This window comes from Microtus oregoni, unplaced genomic scaffold (genome assembly GCF_018167655.1).
Source record: "Microtus oregoni isolate MIOR12 unplaced genomic scaffold, Mior012 000047F_ref0000412, whole genome shotgun sequence".
Classification (NCBI taxonomy): Eukaryota; Metazoa; Chordata; class Mammalia; order Rodentia; family Cricetidae; genus Microtus; species Microtus oregoni.
This window is the reverse complement of record NW_024543221.1, coordinates 1,136,571-1,162,816: the sequence shown is the minus strand read 5'-3', so window position 1 is coordinate 1,162,816 and position 26,246 is coordinate 1,136,571. Positions and strand designations below refer to the sequence as shown.

At 40.5% G+C, this 26,246-nt stretch overlaps 2 protein-coding genes across 14 annotated transcripts in view; one reads left to right on the top strand and one right to left on the bottom strand.

Annotated features, from left to right (window-relative positions):
- The window catches only part of Sdccag8 (SHH signaling and ciliogenesis regulator SDCCAG8), a 191,779-nt gene extending 184,241 nt beyond the window's left edge, over positions 1–7,538 (bottom strand). For all 4 annotated transcript variants that reach the window (XM_041635410.1, XM_041635412.1, XM_041635411.1 and 1 more), the window contains exon 1: positions 7,322–7,538. In XM_041635410.1, coding sequence (XP_041491344.1) covers positions 7,322–7,388 — 67 coding nt within the window. In that variant the 5' untranslated portion in view covers positions 7,389–7,538. The remainder of the gene's footprint in view (positions 1–7,321) is intronic.
- Positions 7,539–8,341: 803 nt separating this feature from the next.
- Positions 8,342–26,246, top strand: part of Cep170 (centrosomal protein 170) — an 85,743-nt gene continuing 67,838 nt past the window's right edge. For all 10 annotated transcript variants that reach the window (XM_041635272.1, XM_041635271.1, XM_041635269.1 and 7 more), the window contains exon 1: positions 8,342–8,475. The gene's annotated coding sequence lies outside the window, so the exon portion shown is untranslated. The remainder of the gene's footprint in view (positions 8,476–26,246) is intronic.

Genomic DNA, 26,246 nt, shown 5'->3' with positions numbered 1-26,246 from the left:
CACAGACTGACTTAATCCTGAGGGATAAATTCAGATGATTCAAGACAGACGAAATGCTATAACTCTTTAGCTGGAGCCACTGCAATGGGGCCTCCCATAATCCGCTACTCATCAAATGCAGCTCAACGCTGCTCTCACTTGAGGAAGCCAAATTAATGGGAGGGTCCCGGCATCGGTTCCTACCTGCTGCTCATGGCAACAGCTCTATCTAACAAGAGCCAAAGACTATCCACTTCCCCCTTTCTCAGAGCATAGTCCCTCATCTCACAACACATTCTGGTTTCTTCTCTCCCGCACTAGCCGCAGGCTGAATATAAGCTTAATTATGAATATAAATGCAAACAGATCACATGAAAATATATGCAAGTGAACATTATTTCTGCAGCCCATTATCTAAACATCAATCAATACAATGATCACTGAAAAGGTTCTTAAGCCAAAAACTAAAGTCAAAGTGTGTCTTACTCATTTCTCAGTCCAATTTCTCTTCTTACTACGTTTTAACTCCTGCCTCACCATTGAGTTTCTTTCCATTAATGTTAACATTTTAAAACACAGTTTTAAACTTTGACAACTATATGCATGCATATAAGGTTTTTGATCATATTCGACATCCATTACTCCCCCTCACCCACACTGTCTAGACCCCTTTCTGTGCCCCCTGAAGTCTTCTCCTATTTAAATGTGGTTTATTTTGTTGTTGTTCTTTTATAAACCCCTGAGTTTATTAGGATTGCCTGCATGAGGACGGGTATGGAGCTACTTAGGAGCAGGGCAGTTTACCAGTAGCTACACCACTGAAGAAGAATGACCCCTCCCCCAGCCACAGAACCTGCCAACAGCTCCTCAGCTAGGGGTGACATTAACATGGTTTTGAACAAGATGTAAGTTCTACTTGTGTAAGACCAACAGCTACATTCATCTAATCAATTATTCATTTCTACATTTTCCATCTGCCTAGAAGATGTGAAAGAAATGTACCAGTGTAGGGGTGGGGACTCATCCTGTAAAGTGCCCAGCTGTCTCAGAGAAAACACGCGATCAGCCTTTTCCAAGCCTGAGATATGGGATGCTGTGCAGGTCCTGACACAAGCTTAGGTCAGGCAGACAAGCAGAAAACTGACACCACAGGAAGACAAGAGAAATGTGTCTGTTCCTACTTGATTGAACCACAGTCCAGTTTAGAAGACAGCTGCCATGGTTTACTAGAGAACCAACAGGTAGCAGAACCATGAGAGAAATAAACAGCCTCATCCAAAGTCGGAACAAAGACAAGTCTTGTAAGCAACAGCTCCTCCACCCGTAGTCATGAGGATCAACAATGTCTGTGAACATTACTAAATGTTTGCTTGCCAGACACACTGTTCCTGGTTTAGATTCATTGGTTGAGATCAATGAAGCCAGATCACTCCTGCATAGCCTGGAGGAGCTATTCCCAGTGGCATGCTCCTGCTCAGCCTGGAGGAGCTATTCCCAGTGGCATGCTCCTGCTCAGCCTGGAGGAGCTATTCCCAGTGGCATGCCCCACACCTACCACGTTATTATAACTACAAATACAACAGCCTTTTGATGAAATGAGCAGCACACCCAGCTATTGTTAGTACCGGTAGGGCAGGAGAAAACCAAAGCCCACGACTGCCTATGTAGGATTCTTTAATATTTCTATCGTAATAAAGAGATCAAATTTTGTGTTTAGCTAGTTTATTGCAAGGCTGGAGCCTGACGTAGTATGTGTTCTAGGTCCACTCCTACAAGCCTTCCAATGGGCTCAAGGAACTCCATCACGATCCAGTCTGCTGAGATGTGTGCAGAGTGCACTTCAGGAACCTTTCTTTGGACTCACGTGAAAACTGTGCCATGCACTGGTACTGTCATTGAAGTACAGATCTTTAAAGATTCTGAGCAAATATAATTTTTCTCATTATCCCAATAGCTTGGCATCCTCTTTCCAAGAACACAGCAAAGTAACATGGTTACAGTAATGGTTTGGGGTGACTTCCACGAAGTGTCCTTTCTGTCTGTTGTTAAATCTTGTCTTTGACCTCGTCAGTAGAAGATAAAGAAATTGAGATTTTTGCTTGTTTGTTTTCAATTACAAAGGGTAGCCTTGAACTAGAACTCCTCCTGCCTCAGCTTCATCAACACTCAAATGACAGGCATATTTCACTATGCCTTGCTTATTGATTTTTGTTCTAGTAAAACAAAAACAAAGAAGCCACTAAAAACATGAAAATATAATAAAAAACATTCATAATTAATTTTTAGATCTCCCGAAGTATACATGTGTGTGTGTGTGTGTGTGTGTGTGTGTGTGTGTGTGTGTATACCTACAGACAAATAATACGTGGCAAAGAATAAAAATATTAAGAAATATTTATGGAAATAGAAAAGAAGAAATGTAAGTTTTTTGTGTGTAAATCTGAGAAAAAGAGAAACTTTCCCTGAAGATAAACATGTGTTCTTAAGTGGGCCAAAGATCCTGATGACATCATTGCTAGCTGCAAACCTCTCAGTTACTAGTGTTATTACACAACCCTTCTGCAGATGTGAATTCTTCCCTATATCCAGGAAAAACATCTCCCATCAACATTATCCCTAGTTTTCTCCAAGTACACCAAATACAAAGAAAGGACCTTCCTCAAGATTAGTGCTCTAGCCACAGGCCCCGCCTCACTTTTACTGCCCACTCCAGTGACTCCTTACTTGGAATTTCGTAAGACTTGAGCACAATGTCTATCCTTCAGAGCACTGAGACGGTCACCAGTTCTCCAGGTGACAGGGAACACTAGGCTCTTAGGCGTTTACGCTTGGCTTTCTTCTTAGAGAAGGAGCACAAGGAAGGAAGAAGTGGGGGAGAAGGAAGCCAGGAAGAGAACGCAAAGCACAGGGCACAGAAGCTGACCCTTTCCCTAGTGTCTTTCAGCAAGTCCCTTCCACACTTGGTTGCCTTGGCTCCTACAGGCAACAATTCTCACATCTAGTCCAAGCTTCTAACTTTACAGATGAGGAAGCAGAAATCCAGACCCAACTTATTAACCTATCCAAGGTCACACAGTTGCTAATCGGCAAAGTTCAGTGATCTGGCTCCTAGTCACACATTCTCTCCTGACTTTGTCATATTCTCCACAGATTGCATACCAATGTTGTGAAGGCAAAGGGGAGAACTACATACAGGGTGTGTCTAAAGACACACATGTATGTGTACCTGTCACAGACAAGCTTGTGTGAACAGTCTGTCCACTCAGCCTAAGGTGGAGAGGAATCGTCTGATCAGGTGAGAAAGGTGCTGTTGCTAGCTGCATGTACTCCACACGCTGTACCAGGAATGCGGCATGGTTCTGTGGGTGGGAACAGACACACTGCCTTGCAATCTCACGTCCCCCCCCCCTTTTTATTTGTTTGTTTGTTTTTGTTTTTGTTTTTCGTGACAGGGTTTCTCGGTAGCTTTGGAGCCTGTTCTGGAACTAGCTCTTGTAGACCAGGCTGGCATCGAACTTACAAAGATTTGCCTGCCTGTACCTCCCAAGTGCAGGGATTAAAGGCGTGCGCCACCATCGCCTGGCCTCACTCTCTTTAAATACTGGAACAGATTGCTCATATGCGTGACGCCTAAGACATCCAGGGTTAATTGCAGTTCTGACTTTCTATCACTTTCTTGGCTATAACCTCGTTGATTTCATCTCGTGTCCTTACACGGTTATGCACTGAAATTACTTAATCATTTATTTCAATGGTGGAGGTTGAACCGACCCTTCATTCACCAGGCAGCTGCTCTACTGCAGGGTTACACCCCAGAGCAATCCACGAAATTTAAATTGAACAATGCATTAGTTACTTTTCTCATTACTGGGACTCACTATCCCACAGACGCAACTTGAGAAGGAGTTTTACTCACAATTCTAAGGTCCCTTGGTATCCTGGCTGAGATGGCCCAGGGCTGCCGCTCAGGTTCTGGGGGCAGGAACTCTCAGCCTGCTCCTACTGTAGACAACCAAGAAGCAAAGAGCTTAGCCTCCTGCTTCAACCTCCCAAGTAACAGGAATACAGGTGTGTGCCACACAGTCTCTTCCGCAGTTTCTCACCCAGGCCACAGGCAACCCAAAGGAAGGAATAACGGGAGACAATCTATCATGTTAGCCCAGGTAACATGGAGTGATGCTATGCTGGGGCTCTCACCCCAAACATCCTGCAACCTCCAAAAACAGGGCCACCACCCGGGGGCCAGTGCTAAACACATCATTATGGGGGCTGAAACAGAGGAAGCAGATGCCGTTGCTACATTCCCTAGTTACAAATATGTCTCCCATCCACTGTGTACCTTGACTGATGCCCACCTTAGGAAAATGGACACCTAATCACACTGCTAGGACGCCTTAAAATTCCCTTCTAGTTCTACACTCAGCTCTGTGGCTCCCGGGACACCAGCAAGACGCTCACTTTGACCATGCTGGAAACTTGAATGTTCATATGGCTCATTCATAAAACGAAGAGACACTAGCAATTAGTAAAAAGTCTCAGGAATAAATAGGAATAGAAGACCAATACTTGACTTGTCTTCCAGTGTACATGAACTAGGGAAGACATTTTATAACACTACTCTTAAATATTGGGCACTCTTGAAATAACAAATGACATCATATTCACCAATGTTTGACTATCCAGAAACAAAAGTTGACTTTAAAGGGAGTTATTCTTGCTGGGTGGTGGTGGTATGCATCTTTAATCCCAGCACTCAGGAGGCAGTGGATCTCTGAGTTTGAGGTCAGCCTGGTATACAGAGCTAGTTCCAGGACTACATAGAGAAACCCTGTCTTGAAAAACCAAAAACCCTCTCTGAAAGTGGTGATTGATGTTTGACCTGTTTTTTTTCCTTCTAAATATTGTTGTATATGCTAATACAAGAAGCCACCAAATCAATAAATAATACTTCCTGAAAACCAGGAGAAAATCAAGTTGTTAAAGCTATGGCATGATCGTTTTCAAATGTTCATCTTTTTCTATATCTCACGTTTGCCATTGGTGAAATGTGTTTGACCTTAACACTAATTATAAAATTTACATTTATTTTAATTAGGAATTCATGCTATAATTACTGGAAGCAATAGCAGTATTATTACACATATTACTACAATACTTAATTTTTTTATGGTGCTGGCAATTGAACTCAGGACCTTTTCCAGGCTAGACCAATGCTATTTCATCAAGTCAAGTACCTACTTCTTTGAAATTAGTTTGAAATCAGCCCTATGACTATATCAAAATGTTTAATATTAAAGCACCCCTCAAAGTGTGGGGAGCAGATAAAGTCCTGCATGAATGTGTATGTTTGACATGAGCACAGCCATGTCAAGGATTCCAGTGCCTCAGACCCATCGGAACGGCCAAGGCCTTCCCCAGGTCAGACTCTGGAGAATGGCGAAGATTCCCCTGGTCAAATTATGGATACAGCTGATCTTTTGCTAAAACCAGTACATACAGGAATTATAGACCACAGCTTCCTCATCCCAGAGGACTGCAGCCCCAGACTGCTCATCTACAGAAACCCCCTACTCCTCCTGAGTTTCCAGACCACCATTGTAGCTTCTCCAACTGAGTCCATGGCCCACAGCATCTGGATAGAACCTGTCATTTCTTCATTCCCTGCTGCCCCAGTCAGATCAATCATGTAGCTATATCAAAATGATTAATATTAAATAGTTTCCCAGGGGTTAAATAAAGACCCAAAATTATGTCGCAAAAGTACTAGATGAAACCACAAAAAAAAATCAGAAAAATTTACCAATCTGAAACAATTACAACCATTTATATCCCTGAGCACAGTATTTTTCTTGATTCCAAATAAAAAATTAGAACCAGTTTCTTGGGTATCCAACAACTCTGGACATGCCAATAGGCTGAGGACGGCGTTTAACTCCTTCATCCTATAGTTTGAACATGAGGATGCTGACAGTCCATAACACTACCAATAGATATAGACAATAAACACCAAAAGATACAAGCCTACAAAGTCAAGAGTCACAAGGAGATAAACTTTCCAGTCTCCTCATTTTTTTTAATTTTGAAGGAAGCAAAAATTAGCGACCAACATTTAATGAGCATTTATGTGTCGAGCACGGGTTGTCACCCTTGAAAAAACATAGCAACCTGCAATTGCGTTGTTTATCGTCGTTCCCCATGAGCCAAAGACTCCACAGCGATAGGGACTCACTGCAAATTCACGACCTAGTATGAGCAACCCAAATCAGGCATTCAATTAGTATTTGCTGAATAAATCACGCTATAAATGATTCAAACACTTTAACTGTTGGCCATAACCTATGCAGTAATGAAAATGCAGAATAGAAAAAAGTGCATCACAACCAAGAGAATAAAGTCTTTAGTGATTTTTTTTACTTTATATGCCCCACATTTACTATATGCCCATCTCTTCTTCCTTCCTTTCCACAAGCCAGACAAGCATTCTAACACTTATTAATATTTATTTTGTTCATTTGTTCCCCACAATAACCAGGTGTAGCTGACACTATAGCTTCAGCAGAGCAAGGTCTCAAGTTTCCTGAGGTTATATACGTTGTCAAGATAACAGAGCTAAATATAAGTATGGACACTACTTAAACAAATAATCATTCCTCTGGTGTTTTGCTCAGAAAAAAAAACGTGATTGAACTAAATAGCTCTTCAGTAACAGTAATTATGACTTGATTAGTAAAAGAGACATAGGTTTTGAAGGTGGATAGGCCTGAATTCAACACCTACCTTTGCCACTAACCAAACAACTGTGTGGGTTATGGCCTACAACTCAACCTCTCTGAGCTTTGATTTCTTGGCATGTAAAATGGGAACATTAGTAAGATAAAGTTTTAAATACTTTGTATATGGAAATAATGTAGATCAATAAATACTATATAATTATAAATAACTACTAGTGTTTTGTTTTTGATCTCATAAGAGTCAATAAACTAAACCAGGATTTGAATGTGTAAAAAATATGAATAAGAAATTTATTGGATTAAACAGCAAAGTATGGTAACAGGATAAAAGTGGCATAGAGATGTCCACAGTTTGTACTGGTACTAGTGGACAGACGACACCTAAATTAAGATGTAGGTACCCTGTTGGGTCAGGTTACCATAAGAATCAGAGGTAACAACGCTGCTTACTTAACCCTACCACCAAAATCAAACTATTTCATCCTTGAGATCAAAGCAGCACCGTCTTCTTTCTCCACAGCCTGGCTGGTGCTCAAGGAAAGTGTTAGGAAAACCACCCATTATAGCTCAGGGTACCTAGGAGCTAGGCACTGAGATTCGGAGGAACTCACCCCGGAGACTCCGTTGGTATTGCCCCAGACTGTTCTCCAGGGTAGAGTTCCCTGGGGACTTTGCCATGGGGTCAGAGATGGGAGTTACGCGGGAAAGTGTCCAGTGCACCCCTCCGAGGGCAGGCCTAGCGCTGGGGGTTGGGGGTTGCCTGTCTGCTTCCTGTCGCTGCTGTCACTAGGGAGCCAGGAACCCCGGACTGAGCTCCTGGGGGCTCTTCCTATCCCCTGGCCCTCATGGTGATCGTCGGGAGTTGTAGTTCGCAGGCTCAAAGCTGCTGTTTCTAGAATCCTGTGAGTCCTCCAGCTACACTACGATTCCCAGAGGGCTAAGCGCTCAAGGCGCTTCGCCGGCAGTTTAGCGGCCTGAGCCCGTTGCCAAGAGACGGACTGGCAGGCCGCGCCCTTTCCCTTTTGCCCAATTTGAATTAGTCCCACTGTCCTGCCATCCTCCTGCCACCTGGATCGACAGGCTGACAGAAGAGGCCCAGTGAAGGCCTCAACTCTTCACAGTGGGTCGTTTGTGGAGTTGATCCCTGAGCCCTCTTAAGGATTCACTGTGAACTCTGGTTAAGTTAGGATTACTGTCAAAATTATTTCTCTCTCGAAAATGAAGCTGTCAACCTTCCAAACAGCCAGAATGTGAAGGCGGCGGACACTACAACTCCTAGCATGCCCAGCGCCCCGCCCTCCGCGTGGAGTTGGCGCGCTGCCCGCTGGGAATCGTAGTCCGCGTTGGTTGCGGTCCTACTCGAGCCAGGCAGCTCTTTATTGTTCAAGCGGCTCTTGCGAGCACGCCTGCGCAGTGGGCAGCTGAGGGAGCGTGTGGGTGAGACCCTCCTCAAAGCCCCCTTTCATTGTCTGGGTCTGACCCTGCGCAGTGAGGCGTCGCTAGGCCCCGGCTAGAGGAGGGAGAGGGCCTGGCGCCTTGCCCTTCGCGAAGCGCCTGCGCACTGAGCGGCCGCTCGCTGCCGTTCCCGCTATGTGTGGGGCGTGTGTGGAATAACGTTATTGCCCAGCGGAACCGAGGGGGCCCGAGTCCACGGCGGCGGCGACGACGACAACGGCGACGGGGTGGGGGGAGGACAGCGTGGCAGAGACTGACGGGACGCGCCGCGCGCCCCGCCTCCCGGTCCGGTCCCTCTCCGCGGTGAGGGGTAAGTGATGCGCTCGGGGTCGGCGCGGCCCGGGATTCTGCACGTCGTCGTCGTCTCCGTGCTCTGCTCCTGCTGCCGGGGGTCCGGGCGCGGCCCGCGGCGGGGTGGCGTGAGAGCCCGGAGGCCGAGGGGGCAGCGCGGACGCCCCGCGCGGACGCCGCCCTCCGGTCCCCTCCCGTCCCCTCCCCCACGGACTGCGGCCGGACGCCCCGGGCCGGCTTCCCTTCGGTGCGCCCGCTCCTCTAGGGCTGGCTCCTGGCTTTGTGCAGCCGCCGCCGGAGATTTCGGCAGACGCTGCGGGCGGAGCATCCAGGGAACGAGTTTTCCGGGGCGCCCATCCCTTTTGTAGGGTTGCTTTCGGGGTGTGAGGCGGGGGTGGGGGGTGTCGGACGACGAGCCTTGGGGTGGTGTCGGGAGGGCGTGGAAGCCGTGCTGTCACGCAGCCTCCCCGGCGACTGCACCCCACGTCGCCTCCGGCTGGGTAGTAAACCCGCGGGAGGAGCGAGTGGCTTCCTGTGGGCTTCATTGTCCCAAGATTCAGTTGTGGCGTTTGGATCTGGTTCCCTTCCATTTTATTCAAGGGGAAGAAATAGCAGCTGCGCTGACGCGGAAGGGAAGACAAGGAAATGTGTCCTAAGTCATATGATCTCTGTTTTCTGGTCTTGAGTAGTTTTACTGTTTTTTTTTCTCCCAAAATATAGAAAAGACAGGCTGTACCTGCTAGAGTCCAAGTCTGCCAAGGTGATCACTATAAAATTACTAGGTGACAATGAAAGCTGGGCTAGGTAGGGCCTACAGGGAAGCTGTTGTTTAGCAGGGAAATGAACCAGTGGAATTATTTTTTCCACTGGGTGGGTAATGCGTTCTTGTTCCTAAGGGAATACATTAGGATACGCTTAAAGCTAACAAAACAAAAAATAGGCCGGGTATATTTCAGTTTCAGAAATTGATTGGTTTTTATTCTGCTGATGAAAATTCAACCGTCGGAGAGGAATTTGTGGGTGCAGACAATACGTTTATTTGAAAATACACCCTTGAAGATGATTTGAATCTGAAGCGCATGGTATTTGACACGCAGGCAATAGAATGAAGAGGATGAGGAGGGGCAGGTGGAGGCATAATGTGAGAACTACATTCATTATAAATAAGAATCTAAGTCTTTATGGACATAATCCTGTGTACTTAGCCTTCAGAGACGGAGGAAATCACTGAGAAATAGCAAGGTTTTGTTTTGTTTTGACCACTGTTTTTTTGTTTGTTTGTTTTTTTAAAATAAGACCAGGGATGCTTTTAGTTCTTTCTTTTGTGAGTATTACAAAACTTTGGGGTCCTGAAACAGGAGTTGTAAGTGGGCTTAATGGAAACCAAGAAGATGCTAACACCAACAAAGTTGGCTGCCTTGTCTGCCGGTAAGCAGTGGAAGGTAGAGCCAAACAAAACCAGAATCTGTACAGCACTGTGATCTTTCCCACGTGTGTGCCCTAGTCCTCTGCCTGCACAGATATACAGAACATCTCCACACACCTTGAGTGGGCTTTTTTCTTTTTTAAACTCGATTCTCAACAGTTGTATTAATTTACTCCTTGTGTTGTGTTATAAATTATTAATTATACTGAAATGGAACTTAAGTTTTATAGACTAAGGAAAAATATCTTCAATCATGCTTTTTGTGAAAAAAGACTGGCTTCCCTACTTATTAATAACCAAAATGTATTATGTTCTGACATTCAGTACTATTTTATAGTGTGGTCAACTCTATAACCTGTGTTAAAAATAAAATGTACATACCAGAACTTGATGTTTGTTTTTCTTTAGTGAATTATATTCTTCTCAACTTATACTAGAACTTATCTTTTGATAACTTATTTGGGGAGGCTTATTTTACTTTAAAATGGGCGTTTTGTTAAAATATAACTTATTTTTTTATTCTCAATCTTAATGTTATTTTTAGAATGTGTTAGATTTTAGCCAATTTTTTGTTTTTTCATGGTGGGGAGGTGGGTTCAAGACAGGGTGTCTCTGTAGCCATGGCTGTCCTGAAACTCACTCTGTATGTGTAGTCCAAGCTGGCCTAGAACTCGGAGATCTGCTGCCTCTGCTTCCCGAGAGCTTCCTGTGCTGGCATCAAAGGCATGTGCCACTACCGCCAAGCTTTATTAGTTGGTTTTTTTAGAGACAGGGTTTCTCTGTGCAGCTCTGGCTGTTCTAGAACTTGCTCTGTAGATAGGCTGCCTCAAACTCCGAGATCTACCTGCCTCTGCCTCCTGAGTGCTGGGATAAAAGGTGTTCGCCACTATGTCAGGCTTAGATTTTAGCCAGTTTTTAAAATTCATGATTAAATTCCATGTGTGAATTTTACTCAGTAAAAATTTAAATACATTTTACTAATAAATTTTATGGTACCCTAAAATAATTCTGTGTGGAATCTTCTTGTTTCTTATATTAGCGTTAGAATAATGAGATCTACATTGTGAATATTTATATCAGTTCTGCATGCTAATGCAGATGGTTCTCAAAATTCTGTGTTTCACTTTCTCATTTCTTTTTATTTACTGGGGGGGAATCAGATCTTGGATTTATTACTGCATCTGCTAGTAATCAGATATTGCTCCTCTGGTGGTAAAAGCTCTGTATTTGAACTTCTTATCTATATGGGTTTACAGTGTGTGTGTGTGTGTGTGTGTGTGTGTGTGTGTGTGTGTGCGCGGTTTGTATGCATGTTTACATGTGTCAGAGCATGCATTGCCTGTGCACATGGAGACCTGAGGTTAAAATGTTCCTTGATTGCTTTTCTACATTGTTAATTTTGAGGCAGCGTGCCTCCATTGAAACCAGAGCTTATGAATAAGGTTAGTCTGACTAGACAGCTTGTTCCAGGGATCCCGTCTTTACCTTTTAAGACTAATATATCTTCCCCCACATTACTGTATCTTCATGCCCACTCAGCATTTGCATGGGCTCTGGTGATCTGAGCCCTGTCTGGTCTTCTTACATGCCTGGCAAGTCCTTTAATCGGACCTTGTATGGTTTATCCACTCAACAAAATTCTGTTCCTGATAAATATTTTTACTAATTGATGCATAATGATTTTTGTCTTCTGTCTTAAACATAAGGTTGCTAAGCAATGCCTATTCTAGTAAGAATATGATAGGTCATGGTAAGTTGTAAAATATCGGTAAAGCTGTAAATTATTCTGAATTAGCTATATACCACCAGTGTTTGAGTAGACAATGATTAAAGCATTAAACATTGATCTCTTTCACACAAAAAATGGGGCATGTTTAGTGGAGTAAAAGCCCTAGACCATCTTTTCTCTTTTATTTTTCTTTCTTTCTTTTTTTTGGGGGGGGGGGGGTTTCGAGACAGGGTTTCTCTGTGGTTTTGGAGCCTGTCCTGGAACTAGCTCTTGTAGACCAGGCTGGTTTCGAACTCACAGAGATCCGCCTGCCTCTGCCTCCCAAGTGCTGGGATTAAAGGCGTGCGCCACCACCGCCCGGCCTCTTTTAATTTTCTTTAACAATGAAGATTTCTAGTAATTGCCCATGGCAAAGTGAGCTTTGATTTGCTCTAGTGTTTTATGAGGGATGTGTTCAGTAATGTGTTCAGTTTTTGTGGTATAAAAAGAATAAGAAAACATCTGTGATTGATTAAACTGGATATATTAACTGTTTTGGCTAAAATGATTGTGCAACAGGATATGTAGTTTTTTAAGGCAAAGTAGCATAGCCAAAATGTATGACACCCACTTCCATGTCAAATAAAAGCATAAAAGAAGCTAACAGGAGGAAGGCTAAGCTCATATAAATTACCTACAGACGAAGAGTGACTAAAATGAAGCAGGAAGGAATCTCAAGCATTGCACAGAACGGAAAACCACGTGAGACATGCAGAGAACAGGTACCCATTAGTGCATTAGTAGTAAACGCTGCAGGAGACATTTCTCTTCGGGGGCATGGTGTTACCTGCATGCAACACCTACGAAATGGCAGTTTTTGCAATATTTTTTTTAATCAAGGTATCATGTTATACAATTAAAGTTGAAAAACTAAGGGGTGGAGAAGTGGCTCGGCAGCTAAGATTGCTAACTGCTCTTGTGGAAGATCCAGGTTTAGTTCGCAGCTTCCATGTAGTGCCTCACAACCGCCTGCAATTCCAGCTTTAGGAGTCAGGCACCCTCTTCTGGACGCGACCCCAGGAACACACATGGTCAATATCTCTACATGCAGGTAAAGCACATATTATTTTTAGTAAGCTCTCTTTTTAAAATTTGAAAAAAAAAATTGAAGCCCAGAGTTAGTAAATATCTGTTTCTGTGACACACGTTTCCGAATTGTTTAGTCTGTAACTGGACTCTTGTCTTTTAACTTAATCTTTTCCTGTAAGTTTACTGATGATACCTATTCCCTTATTGACATTGACAAAATGCTGGTGTTGGAAGCAGTTTACACGTCTTCTGTACAGTGTGCCTGCACAGCGTGCACATCGCTAATATTGTTGAGACCCAGCTTCTCCATGCGCCCTTCCCTGGGCTTGCAAGGAAGCCCATTTAACTTCAAAAAGTTTAATGGAAGGTTGTTGCCAGAGTCCTAGGCCCTAGGAAGTCCCAGCTGACCAGGTTGAGCCATGTGCTGCAGGGGCATAGAGAAGAGAGAGGTGAAACCAGGAAGGAATTTTTCTGTGTGGCTACACTAGCAAGGACTAGAATCTGCATACTAACTCCTGTCTTCTGGAGAATGATTGAAGTAGCTCTGGACCTATAGAAGATAAGGATCAAGTGGGGAGCCAGGACCTGATGTAACCAAACTGTATTAGCCAACTTGATCTGATAGATCGTTATCTGGTTCTGCTGTGTACTGTTGGCACCACGAAATCATTGATGCTTGAAGGGACAGCTCCGTTCCTTTTAGGGGATGATTGCTTCTGTTTAGGAGAGCAACCTAGGATCCTTTCAGAAAGTAAGACAACAGGGCTCAGGGTTCCTACAATGCAAGATATTGTAGAAAGGGACTCGAGAGAAAAGACGGAGGAAGCAAAGTGAGATCAATTGGGACAGTAACTGTCTTTCTTCAGGGGAGCAAAAGATAACTTAAAATGAGCCATATTGCAATTTTTAATATTTATATATATAAGTGACATTAATTATAATAATGGCTTTTGTTATGACATTTCATATGAGTACATAATATATTTTGATCATCTCTCTCTCACGCGCGCATACATACACAGAACCTAGGGCAGTAGACAGGAGCCTGTGAGAGGAAAATAGGATTCTTTAGGGAAACGGGAGGGTAGTAGAACACATGTGAGTTAGAAGGGTTAGGATGGAAAGTAGGGAGTGAGGACAAAGAGCTGGGGACAAATTGGAAGTTATGGTCAACCATAACAAGGTATAAACAGCCTCAAATCTAGTGCTGATTTTGCTATATGACTTCTTCCTGTTAGCTGTAGCTGCTGTCTTAAGAACAATACACTGAGACTTTTCTCAATAAAATTTTTCAAAATTACCATTTACAACTTCATATTACAGTTGAGTCAGTGCCTCTTTTCCAGTTTAGCGTCTGTATTCAGCTCTGCAGTTATGGTCTGGCTGTAGAGTGGCGACCTGTCGCTTATTTAGCGTCTGTATTCAGCTCTGCAGTATGGTCTGGCTGTAGAGTGGCGACCTGTCGCTTATTTAGCGTCTGTATTCAGCTCTGCAGTTATGGTCTGGCTGTAGAGTGGCGACCTGGCGCTTATTTACAACCGTGTGTATTCAGCTCTGCAGTTATGGTCTGGCTGTGGAGTGGTGACCTGTCGCTTATTTAGCGTCTGTATTCAGCTCTGCAGTTATGGTCTGGCTGTGGAGTGGCGACCTGGCGCTTATTTACAGCCGTGTATCTTTGTTTGCAGTTTGAAGTTGCGTCACATCTTTAGCAACAGTAATGTTTTTCCAATTTCTGAGATGGGGAAGGAAGGGGAGTAATATAGTTCTTAAAAGTTACCTCATGTGATTCAGGATGAAATTCTGTACTTCTGCTAATGTTAAAGTTCTTTCTTTTGAACTGAAATTGTTAATAAGTGGCAAGCTTTCTTGGATACTAGCGGTGGGTTTTGTTTTTCTAGTGTTTTTAGCCTTTCGAAAGTCAGCAGCTTTCATTTTTTTTTTGAAATGTTTGAAAATTGCTGATGCAGTCTATATAAACATCGTTATATTTACCTAGGTTTCACATACTCCATTTATTAATAGGTGATATTTCTGAAGCCATGATTTATCCTGACCTACTACTAAATTTTATCTTTTTTAATGTGAGTATAGTTAAAAATCTGTTGGGATTTTCTTAGATCATGGTTCTGTCTTGTCATCTAAGGGATTAGTTTCACTTCTTGACTTTTGGACATAAATAAATTTAATAAGCCATATCTCTACTGTCATCATCCTTCCTGTCCATGTACTTGTCATAGCCAAGGATAAAGCCATCCAGATTTATAAATAGAATCAATGATACATAAAATATGCTGGGGGTGGAGAAGTAATACAGAGGAGATGAAAATTATTTGCATAGTTTTGGCTTTGTTTTCTTATTTCCCTGAGTAACAGGAATTGTATGAAACTAAGAGTTTGGACGCTAAGGATAATAATATTATATGATACTAAAGCTGGGTAAGGAAGGGTGCTACGAAGATGAGTTCATCAGAACCAAGAAAGGCCTCGCTGTGAGACAGCTGTGACACAACTTTAGACTGCAGAGCTTGAAACGAGGACAATGGTTATATTCCAACTGCATTGACACTGTAGCTACAGAATTGAGCTTGGAAGCTAGATCAGAATTGTACAAAATGGCATTGGCAAAACTTTGGCAGAAAGGAAAGGCAAAAGAAACTGAAAAATTATCAAAATTAAAGAGTAAGTGATGGTTGACATTCCTTTTTTCATTTTCAAAATGTCAGTACATACACTTGGTTCAAGTGGTCCTTTTTATTGATGATGTATAAATTCCTTCTTACCCCAGTTTTGTAAATAATTATCACTTTTTCCCATGCATTTAAGTAACTTTATTATATTTTATTTATCCCTCAGTTCAAAGAAATAAAAATATTCTTAACTCTCCTTCCATCTCTGACAGGAAAGAAAGCCTCATTACACACTGTATCCTGAATGCTGTTATTTCTGAGTGTTTCAGAAATCACTCTTAGAAACTCCACCCCATCCCAAGGATTTAACATTCCATCTTAGTTAGGGGGGGATGGGAGGCATGTAGGTATCAGAGTAGAGAATATTCTCACATGCAGTGTGGTTCTGCAAGGAACGGGTAAGTAACTTTGAGAACAAAGAGACCACTGTGATTGAGATGCATGAGAGGAGGGACGAGTAGGAGGAATTAAGACTGGAGGGAGCTTTTATTGCATGATGTTATTTAAGTGCCGTGGGAATTTATCGAGGGCTTTGAAAGGATTGCCCTGTTTTATAGATAGTGGCTAGAGGGGAGCAAGTATGGGAATAAGATGAACTAAGAAATAATTGGAGTGATCGAGACTAACTTTGGTTAGAGTAGATGTGATGGTGGTAATGAAAGCTGTCCATGTCTGGCTTTACAGAATCAAGAGCTGGGATTGATTATAAACTTAGGGATCATTACTGAACATCTAAGTAACCATGTCAAGTAGGTAATGGGATATATAAGACACAAATTCTGAGGCGAAGGGTTAAAGATAGATAAAATTTAACTCCACTGGTAAACTGGAAGAGTGCTGTGGGACAATGGTCTGTACCCTGTCACTTGTATTTTAAATAAATGCTGATTGGCCAGTAGCCAGGCACCAAGTAGAGGTGGGGCAACAAGAATTCTAGGAAGAGGGGGCTGGAGAGATGGCTCAGTGGTTAAGAGTATTGCCTGCTCTTCCAAAGGTCCTGAGTTCAATTCCCAGCAACCACATGGTGGCTCACAACCATCTGTAATGAGGTCTGGTGCCCTCTTCTGGCCTGCAGGCATACATACAGACAGAATATCAAATAAATAAATAAATATTTAAAAAAAAAAAGAATTCTGAGAAGAGGGAAGTTTCAGTCTGGAGTCACCCAGACACAGAGGAAGCCAGATGCAGAGGTAGCAAGATATGACTGCCTTGCTGAAAAAGGTACCAAGCCACATGGCCAACACAAACAAGAATAATGGGCCAATATAAGTTATAAGAGTTAATAAGAAACCTGAGCTAATAAGCCAATCAGTTTATAATTAATGTAGACCTCTGTATTTTTTTTTGTGACTGAACAGCTACCTGACCAAGCAGGACTGGGTGGGACAGAAACTCCTGTCAACAGAAGAGGTCACTTAGGAAATTAAGGTGCCAAAAGGCCCAACATTTGGGACCCTACATTGGACTATTAGTACTAGGAAAGATTGAAATGCAGTCAGAGATAAGAGAAAATTACATGTGTGTGATGCCCCAGAAGCCAAGGGAGGCTAGAATGTTTGAAGGTAAGAGTGTTCGGACACTGTGTCACATTTAGGTACTTAAATACATCTTAAGAAATATAGTACCCTCTCACTGGTGGTCTCTTAACACATACTTTAATAGACTTCTCTTTGTTCTCATTTATTAATGAGAATGCTTGCAACCATTTTTCCTCTAAATTAGCCATCTGTATCCTTGAACAAAGTTTGTTCACAAACAGGGCATTGTTGATTTTAGCTAGACTGACAGGGATCTGTTGGTGAGAGTTGATCAGGTGGTGCCTCGGTGTTACTAGTTGTGTCATATTGAGTCTATTTATCTCAGAAGCTCGGTTTCTTCTGCTATGTTTAGTTAGTGCTAGGCTACATTCTCAGAGGCTTATTATAAAAAATAAATGAAATATCTAATCACGGATTTTGCTTTGCATACAGCCTCAAATTGGATGCCACCTCATAAGAAAAATCTTTCATATATTCCATAGAAGTAATATTTACCTCTCGTGGGTTCTGTCTCATTGGGCAGTTTTGCATATCATTTTGTAGCATTCTGTGGCATAGAGAAAGGGGCACAATGCCAGGAAGAAGAAAAGAACAAGCAAGCTTTTAGATAACTTTCTCCAATCCTCAACTAATCTGTTCCAAACTAACCTTATTTTGTTAGATGGTCTACTGGGTAAAGATTTGTTACATGTTACATGGAATAAAGGATAGCAAGTCAAACCTTAAAGCTTAAATAGGAGTCTTGTACTCCAGACAAAGAACTAGAAAACTGATCTGAGCAAATTCAAGGAAAAGGGAAAAGAGAGCCTATTGAACAAAAAGGAATTGAATAAAATATTCAATTTATTGAAAAACACGTTGAAAATAGGAAACTTTATGTGGTAAGCTTCATGAGACAGGGAATACATGGTTTAAAAATACAAGAGCTGAAGTAGTATAGACAATGGTAGACTCTGCTCAGGATGTGGAGCCCCATCTTTGTCTCTAGGATCACAAAGTAGACAGGCACACACAAATGCAGTTATCCTCTCAGTGTCCAAGGGGAGTTAAATCTTCGATTGTTTGAGACCTTGAAATAAAATGGGATACCGTTTACACCCATTAACATCTTCCTACATACTTAGAAAAAAATCTGTGTGTGTGTGTGTGTGTGTGTGTATGATGTGGATCACGAGGAGGCCAAAGGGTTTCTTGGACAGGTCAGTTCCCCCTTCCACCATGTGAGTTCCAGGAATTAGTTCTGGTTATCAGACTTGGCAGCAAGTGCATCTGTCCACTGTGTTCTCTCTGCTTGATCCTCCTATGTACATCATTTCTGTATTACTTAGATTGCCTAATACAATGCAGTGTTTCAATATAATACTATTTAATTATTTATATTAATAGTATTTAATACAATACTATTCTCTGTCACTTGGAAAATGATGGCAAATGAAAAATGTCTATATATTCAAAACAGGCAAAATTAGTCTCTCCCTCTACTATTTTTTATCCGAATTTATTGAACCATGAATTTGAAACCCGTGGTAGTATGTGTTTGAGTGTGTCCCGATATATTTTGAAGACTACTGTTATTTGCTGTGATTGCTCAAGAGAAGTCTTTCTCGTTGTATAACTAATGCATTGCAGAGTAAAAAGCTACTTACTGCTTTCTTATTCTTTTACAAATTTAAAAATAATTCTTATACATTGTAGAAAGTTCTAAAAGTGTTGAGTCAAAAAGCACACACATTGATAACTCACTAGCCTTTGTTATATCTGTTACATATTGTATATTCTTATTTTATTTGGCATGATTCTATCTTGGGGTTAGACTTTTTGAGTATTTTTTAATTTAAATATTTTTATTAAGTTGGAAAAAATTATAAAAATTTTTGTATAGACCTGGGGATAAGGGAAAAATCTCATTTTAAAATGAGTATGAGTTTTAGAATTCTGCATTTGTATTTGCATTGGATCTGATACAGTTCTTTCAAGCCAAAGGAAAACAGTGATTTCTACACAGATCAGAAGTGTCCATTCTAATGTTTACAATTTTTAAAATGCAATTTCCATAAATTATAAATAAGTTACGTATTTAATAAGATGAACTCATAGTTGTGAAAACTCCAAAGGCTATTACCAAAGTTCTGGCAGGCTAAATACCTACTAAAGGTATTTTCCATAGAGATAGCATCATCTATGCAGTGGATAGATGAGCAAGAGGACCGACTCTCCCTCAACTTCTGTCTTTTATATGAATACTGATTCTTCTCCCTCCCAAAGGCCACATCTCTCAGTTGTATTGAGGATGCATGAATTTTGAAAAGGATACTGTCTTAGTTATTTTTTTCATTGCTGTGTACAAATGTCTAAAAGAAAGAATGTGAGGAAGGTTGTGCTTTTTTTTTTCTTCTCAGTTTTACATGGTGTAGTCCTATCATGGGCAGGGAGAGCCTGGTAGCTGAAATGTCCTGACTCATGGTAGCAGAAGCTTAGGGTATGCCATCTGCATGGGTTGGCATATTGGAAATCAGAGAGCTGGCTAATAAACAGGAAAAAAGAAAAAACTCCAGTTCTCAGGCCTTAGTGGTCTTTATCATCTAGGCCTCATGCTTCAAAAGTTTTTAATGCACCTCCCAGACAATATTCGGACACACGAGGCTGTTGGGGGACGTTTAATATCCAAACTATAACAAATACCTTCATTTAAACCATAGCAGAAAGTCAAAGAAATTGAAGGATATGGATGCTATGTAGTTGTAGCGATTGAAACCAGAAAAAGAGAAAGGGGTTAGACAGGAGGAAATAAAGGTGGGATTGAAGTTCTTTTTTGGAAGGTAAACAATTTTGTTTTATGAGTGGTAGGGTTGACATTTTATTGGCGATAGGGTTGACATGAGTTCACCCAGGGTCAGTTTATTATTTTCTAACAATAATTGTTCTTAAAATTATTAATATTTGGGGCTAAGGAAATGGCTCACTGATAATTTAAGCACTTAAGTGAGCAAGCTTGAGGGCTAGAGTTCCGATTCCTAGAAACCGACGTGAACGCTGGGTGGGTATGGAAGTCTGCTTATAATTCAAGCTTCTCTGGAAGGTGGGATTACAAAAGTAGCCATATTGGTGAATGCTTGGTTTAAATTTGAGACCTTGCTTCAATAAATAAGGTGGAAGAGCAGTTGATGATAATTCCCAGTTTTAACATCAGGCTACCACATGTATGTGCTCTCATGTGCACTCACATGGACACCACACACATACCATTACCATATTAAGCATTTAATCTAGTAAATACACACAATACTGTACAGCCATCACCACCATTCATCTGTAAAACTGAAATGTAGAACTATTAACCTGTAACTTCTTCAGTGCTCCCATCCCCAGGCCCTGGCAACTACTATTATATCTCTACAACTTCTGCTACTGAAAGTACCTGTATAGTTAAAAATCACATAGTGCTTACCTTTCTGTGAATGGCTTATTTTACCTAGCTTATTGTCTTTAGGTTGATCCGTACTGTACCAGGCATCAGAATTCTCTTCCTCTAAAAAGTTGCATGTACCTTATTTTGTTTATTCATACATCTGACCATGAACACTTGCATTATTTCCTATGTATTGACTATTAATACCAGTAATCATTTATCTACTTTAGCTGTTTTCTGCCTCAAAATTACATAAGTTGATGTCCAAATGAAATAATACATCCAAGTATTTTGTGCTGGCTATGTCTAGGGATTATCCCTTTTTACCAAAATCTTTGTATTTCATGTTTTCAGAAATTATCACATGTTACACTGTTACTTAGTTAACTCCTTTAAAAAAAAAAAGGCAAATCATACTTTACATTTTCCCTAAACTAGCATAGAAATCTTCGTAAGAACTTTTAATACCTTGGACGTACAAAGGTGTAGCATTTTTCTGGCAGGACATTGAAGATTTAATAAAGTGATCTTATGAAGGAAGTTTAAGTTGCTTGCTTTTCTTAGAAAATTGAAGTTGTCTTTTGAAAATACATGGTAAAGTTAGATACAGAATAAGGCTTGAGACTTGGAATGCCATCATCATTTTGGGGGGGAAGTAGGACTTTTTAATGCTATTTCAAATGTAAGTTGTAGATTACATTTGTCCATAGTTATTTATTTTAATTGCTTTTAAAGAAGAATCCTCGATTTATTGCAACTAATAAGGATAAAGTTTGGAGCATTTATTCCAAAACCATCACTAATATGAGAGCATTTTTTTCTTGCGAAAGTATTCGCACTGCTGGTTTTTTACATGAGTGTGGAGTCAGTATCTTGGTAGGAATCCAAAAACAGCACAGCTGTTATTTTTTTGTGGGAACTGTACAAATGAGGGTGGAGTTGCAAGTAAATGAAGTTTTCCCAAGAGTGTTTTTCATTATCTGTCCCAGATCAAGTTAGCTATACAGCAGAGTTGAAATTTTCGATGTTGTATGGCTTTGTTACTTTCTCAGAGCTACAGCCTCTGACCATCCAGCATAAAGAATACCACCCTAAACTGTTACATCTTCCTTTTCTCTTTGGTTTGTCAGGGAAGCTGCTTTAGTTTATTTAGGTATTTGTTTAGTTTTGCTTCTATGAGATTAGGTACTTTTTCTGTATTGATTTTCCAGTTTCTCCATTATAATATTTAAAACTTGGAAATGAAAAATGGATTAATTTTTCTCAAATATCTATAATACTGAAGAATTCCTGAAAATTGATAATTATTATTTCAGTTTGTTTTCAAGAAAATCAGGATTTTGTTAAGACAATATATTTATACTTACACATGTTCATTTCTTACATGTGTAATTCCTAGAAATAGTTAATTTATGGTATTCTGTTTTATTACAAGGTAACAGAAAATTGTGTCTATTTTTTTGAAACCAGAGTGGCATTTTGTTTGATCCTTAGTCCATATGTAAAATTCAGCTTTAGCTATTTCTTCCATTTTCAAATACATGGCGCCAAAAATCAAAGAGTTTAATTTCAGATGTATTTTCTGTAAGAGCCTGAGTTCAGGGCCAGAAGTGAAACAGGGATCTCAGTTTTGTGCATTTAGTTAAAAGTTTTTTTTGTGTGTATCTTTTAAATGTTTGACATGATGGGGGAAAGGGGCATGATATAAGTTATAAAGTCTTAGGAACTAGTTCATGCAGTAGCTTATTACATTTGTTTAGTTATAAGTTTTACTGATGGTCAAAAGACAAATTTGGAAGATGAAATTTATCACTTTGTTTCTTTTTGTTCAAATTTTCATTTATTTTATTAGGAGAAAAACATATCCTTTGCAAACAGGGAGTCAGTGGGCCAAGTCTTGAGAGGTGGTTGTTTCTCGTACCTCCTGGTAACTGATAAAAGGTTATCACATGACAAAATGATAGTATTTTATTAAACTAGAAAGGTTAGAGAAAAGTCCTTTCTGCTTTGAAGACTGATAGCCAGCTATTTATTTCTCTGCGAGAGCAGAAATTACAGGGTAAGGTGAGCATTATTCTGTGTAAAGCCATCTGGTGATGAATCAGCCAGCTGCTTCCCAGCTGATAGTTAAGGATGGACTTAACATGTGGCCTAGCTCAAGTAATTGCATGCATTAATTATATACTAGGTATGCAATGTAAGGAAGCCGGAGTTTTTGGCATGGATTGCACAACGCACTATTTCCTAGTTCTGTGCCAATGCTGTTGTCCATCTCAAAACTTCATTATAATAATTTGCATCATTCAGATCCCTTGACATCAGTTCTCAATTTGAATTACATGTAACTACAAGCAGCATTTAAAAAATTTATTTTCTTAATAACAACATAGTAATGGGTTTCCCTCTGGCATTTTCATACATACTTTTCCCCCATTGAGCTTCTTCCCTTACTCCCCTCCCTCACCCCTTACTCTTTTTCTTTCTCTATTTTCTAGACCCCATTCCACTTTGTTTGAGACAGGGTTTCTCTGTGTAGTTTTTGTTTTTGTTTTTGTTTGTTTTTTCGAGACAGGGTTTCTCTGTGGCTTTGGAGCCTGTCCTGGAACTAGCTCTCTAGACCAGGTAGTTTTGAAGCCTGTTCTGGAACTCACTCTGTAGACCAGGCTGGCCTCGAACTCACAGAAATCCACCTGCCTCTGCCCCTTGAGTGCTGGGATTAAAGGCGTGCACAACTACTGCCTGGCTCACTTTATCATTTTCTAAAACTTTTGATGTGTGTTATTTTGGTTGGTTGTTCTTAAAACAGAGTTTAACTGTGTAGAACAGACTGGCCTGAACTCAGATCTGCCTGCCTCTGCCTCTACTTCTGGAGTGCTGGTTTTAAAGGGGTGGTGAATAAAAAATATAAACTAAACTTTGCTGTCAGAGCTTCTTCAGCTGTATGCTAGATTGCCATGTGTGATAGTTTGCACTATCATTTTCATTTAATTCTAACAACAGCCAACATTTTTAACATAAAGCTTTGGAATGTACAGTGCAGTGAAGCTGTGTGCTCCGCTTGACAACTGCACAGAGATTTTGATTGGTCTCTTCTTAGACTTTAGTGTTTAAGTATTAAAATGCTAGTCCATTGTATCCTAAGATGAACTGATTCCACAGGAAAGTCCAGTTTTAAAACTGAATATAGTTCTAGGAAGGTGAAAGTGTAACTGTGGTGCTAGGTGCTGTCTAGCTCCTGAGAGTTTGAATGTTAAACCTCTGTCATCTAGTTGTGTTGGTGGGAAGCTGCTTGTTTGTTTCCTTGCCACCCAGACTCCAAAAATGATCACACAAAAATCTGTATTAATTGCAGTACTGTTTGGCCAATAGCTTAAACGTATTCCCAGCTAGCTCCTACATCCCAAACTAACATGTCCATTAATCTGTGCATCACCAAGAGGTCATGGCCTACGGGCAAAGTTTCAGTTGACTCTAGCCCCAGGCATCTGTCCCTGGCGGCTACAAGGCTGTTCACTGACTGCCTTCTTTTTCCCAGCATTTAGTTTAGTTTTCCCTCCTAGCTCTCTTTTACTAAACCACTGGCTGAAACAGATTTATTCATTAACCAATAAAAGCAACACATAGACAGAAGGACTTCCCACACCAGTTGCTGAAAAGCCAAGTCCTATATGGAAGAAGATAAACTGTAAGAGATTGTTACAGAGGAACATAACTAGAAAGTAAGGACCAGATTTACAAGTAAGGTGACCCTAAAGAGTTCCAGGTTACCTGCTCGTCAAGACTTCTGGTAGTCATCACTGCTCCTTCATTTATTAAAAATGTTCTTAGGGAGAGGGAGGGAGAGAGAAGGAAGAGAGGGAAAGGGAGAGGGAGATGATGGGAAGAGGGAGGAAGGGTGTCAATTATGGTGGGTGAAAGGTTGTTCTAGACTAGGAGCTAGAGATGAAGAAACTCTCTTTTGGCCTCCTGCTGGCATAGGTGAGATCTTGTGTTCTCGGTCCAGTTTAGAATAAGGACAGCTTCCTGTTTCCATCTAACTGTGCAGCATTCTCTACAAGGCTGAGTTCCCTGAAGCAAGATTCTTTTGTTTGTTTGCCCTAGCAACCCTGGATTTGGTAGGCTTCTCAATAGGTGTGTGTGTATATACTTAAGTATATCATATGTTTTAATACATAAATACTTGGTATGACATTTACATGAGTTGAACTTGTCTGTTTCCTCAACATTAATTTTTTTCCTAGTGTTTTGGAATTTATATTATCTATGTAATTTAATAGATATAATATGTATGTATTGTAATCTTATGCAATAGTATATCGAAGCTTCTTGCTTCCATTGAACCATAAATTAGTTGATCATTGATTGACCAGCCTCTCCTCATCCCCCCTCTCCTGGCTATTCCCAGATTCTGGTATCCACCATTATATCTTTTACTTCTGTGAGAGCAATGTTTTCAGATTGTACATGCCAGTGATTTTATAATACTTTGTTTTTATGTGCCTAGCCTGTTTGACTTAACCCAAGAGCCTCTATTTCCATCAGTGCTGGGTCGAATGGCAGGATTTTTTGCTTTATTATGGTTGAGTATATGGACATTTGGGTTGTTTTGTTTCTTAGCTGTTGGAGTTAGTGCTGCAGTACACATGCGAATAGAAATGCTTCTCCCTTCTGTCTCACTTCCTTTGTATATAAATAGACCTGTATATGGGGCTGCAGCATCATACAGTGGCTCTATTTTTAGACTTTTAAGAACCTCCATAATGCTTTTCATAATAGCTGTGTTAGTTTATATTCCCAACTACAATTACTACCAGCACTTATTATCTTTGGGGTACCTACTTTCTGGATTAAGGTGGTAGGTAGTTCATTCTGGTCTTGACTTTCATTTCCCTGGTGTTTACTATTGGCCACTTACATGTCTTCTTTTGAGAAGTGTCTCTTTGGGTCTATTTCCCAGTTTGAAATTGCTTGGAGCCCAGGTGAATGACCTACCTGTAATTCCAGCACTTACGAGGTACAGGCCTGGGGTCCCTGGTGCAGTCTGGTTATCTCAACTAGCTGGATCAGTTCTAGGTTCAAGGAGAGAACCCACCTCCATAAATAGTGATCAAGGAAGATACCCAACAGTAACCTCCAGTCTCTACATTGTTCTCTTGCCACATAACCTGTAAACACAAATATACCACATATACAGAGGCACATGAAAAAAGGAAAAAAAATGAGTACCTGGGGGAATGATTGTAAATCTATCTTAGAGATATTTAAAGAAAAGCATATAATCTAGCTTTATGTTATATTGCATTCCCCAAAAGAGAAGACACTTAATAGGCTCTAGGTCATTGCCGTAGCCCATAAAAGAATATACTAAATATTACATTTTTGTTTTATTTTAAAAAATGTGTATTCTCTAACTTATAGTTTCATTAAAAACAAATAAGACTTATAAAAAGAAATTTTAACTGCATTGTTTTATATAATCATAATAACTGCATGAAATCAATTATATGTCGAATTATAATTAGTTATATTACGTGTCATGCTATAGACATGTTTAAAGACTATCTTATAGCAAATGAGAATTAAAAACTTTTATGACATATGAATAGTGCTTGTTTAAACTATTTTTTTCTACATAAAGAAGTTGCTTTTTTTTGTTCATGTTTGGTCCCTGTGGTTTAGATTGCTTTTAAAGCTGAATTTGATTTCCTTTGAATATGTCATACTGTAGTTTTCATTTTTGTTCCCTTTTAAAAGTATGTGACTATTGACCTACTTACTATTCAGTGCTTTAAAATGGCTTCTTCCTTGTACATGGAGTATGTGAATTATGTAATATATTTACATAAGAGATTTCCTTTAGTTAAGTCTGGTTCTCTATTGACATGGTCTTGGAGACTGTTCTGAAATAGTGAAAGAAATGCTGAACACCA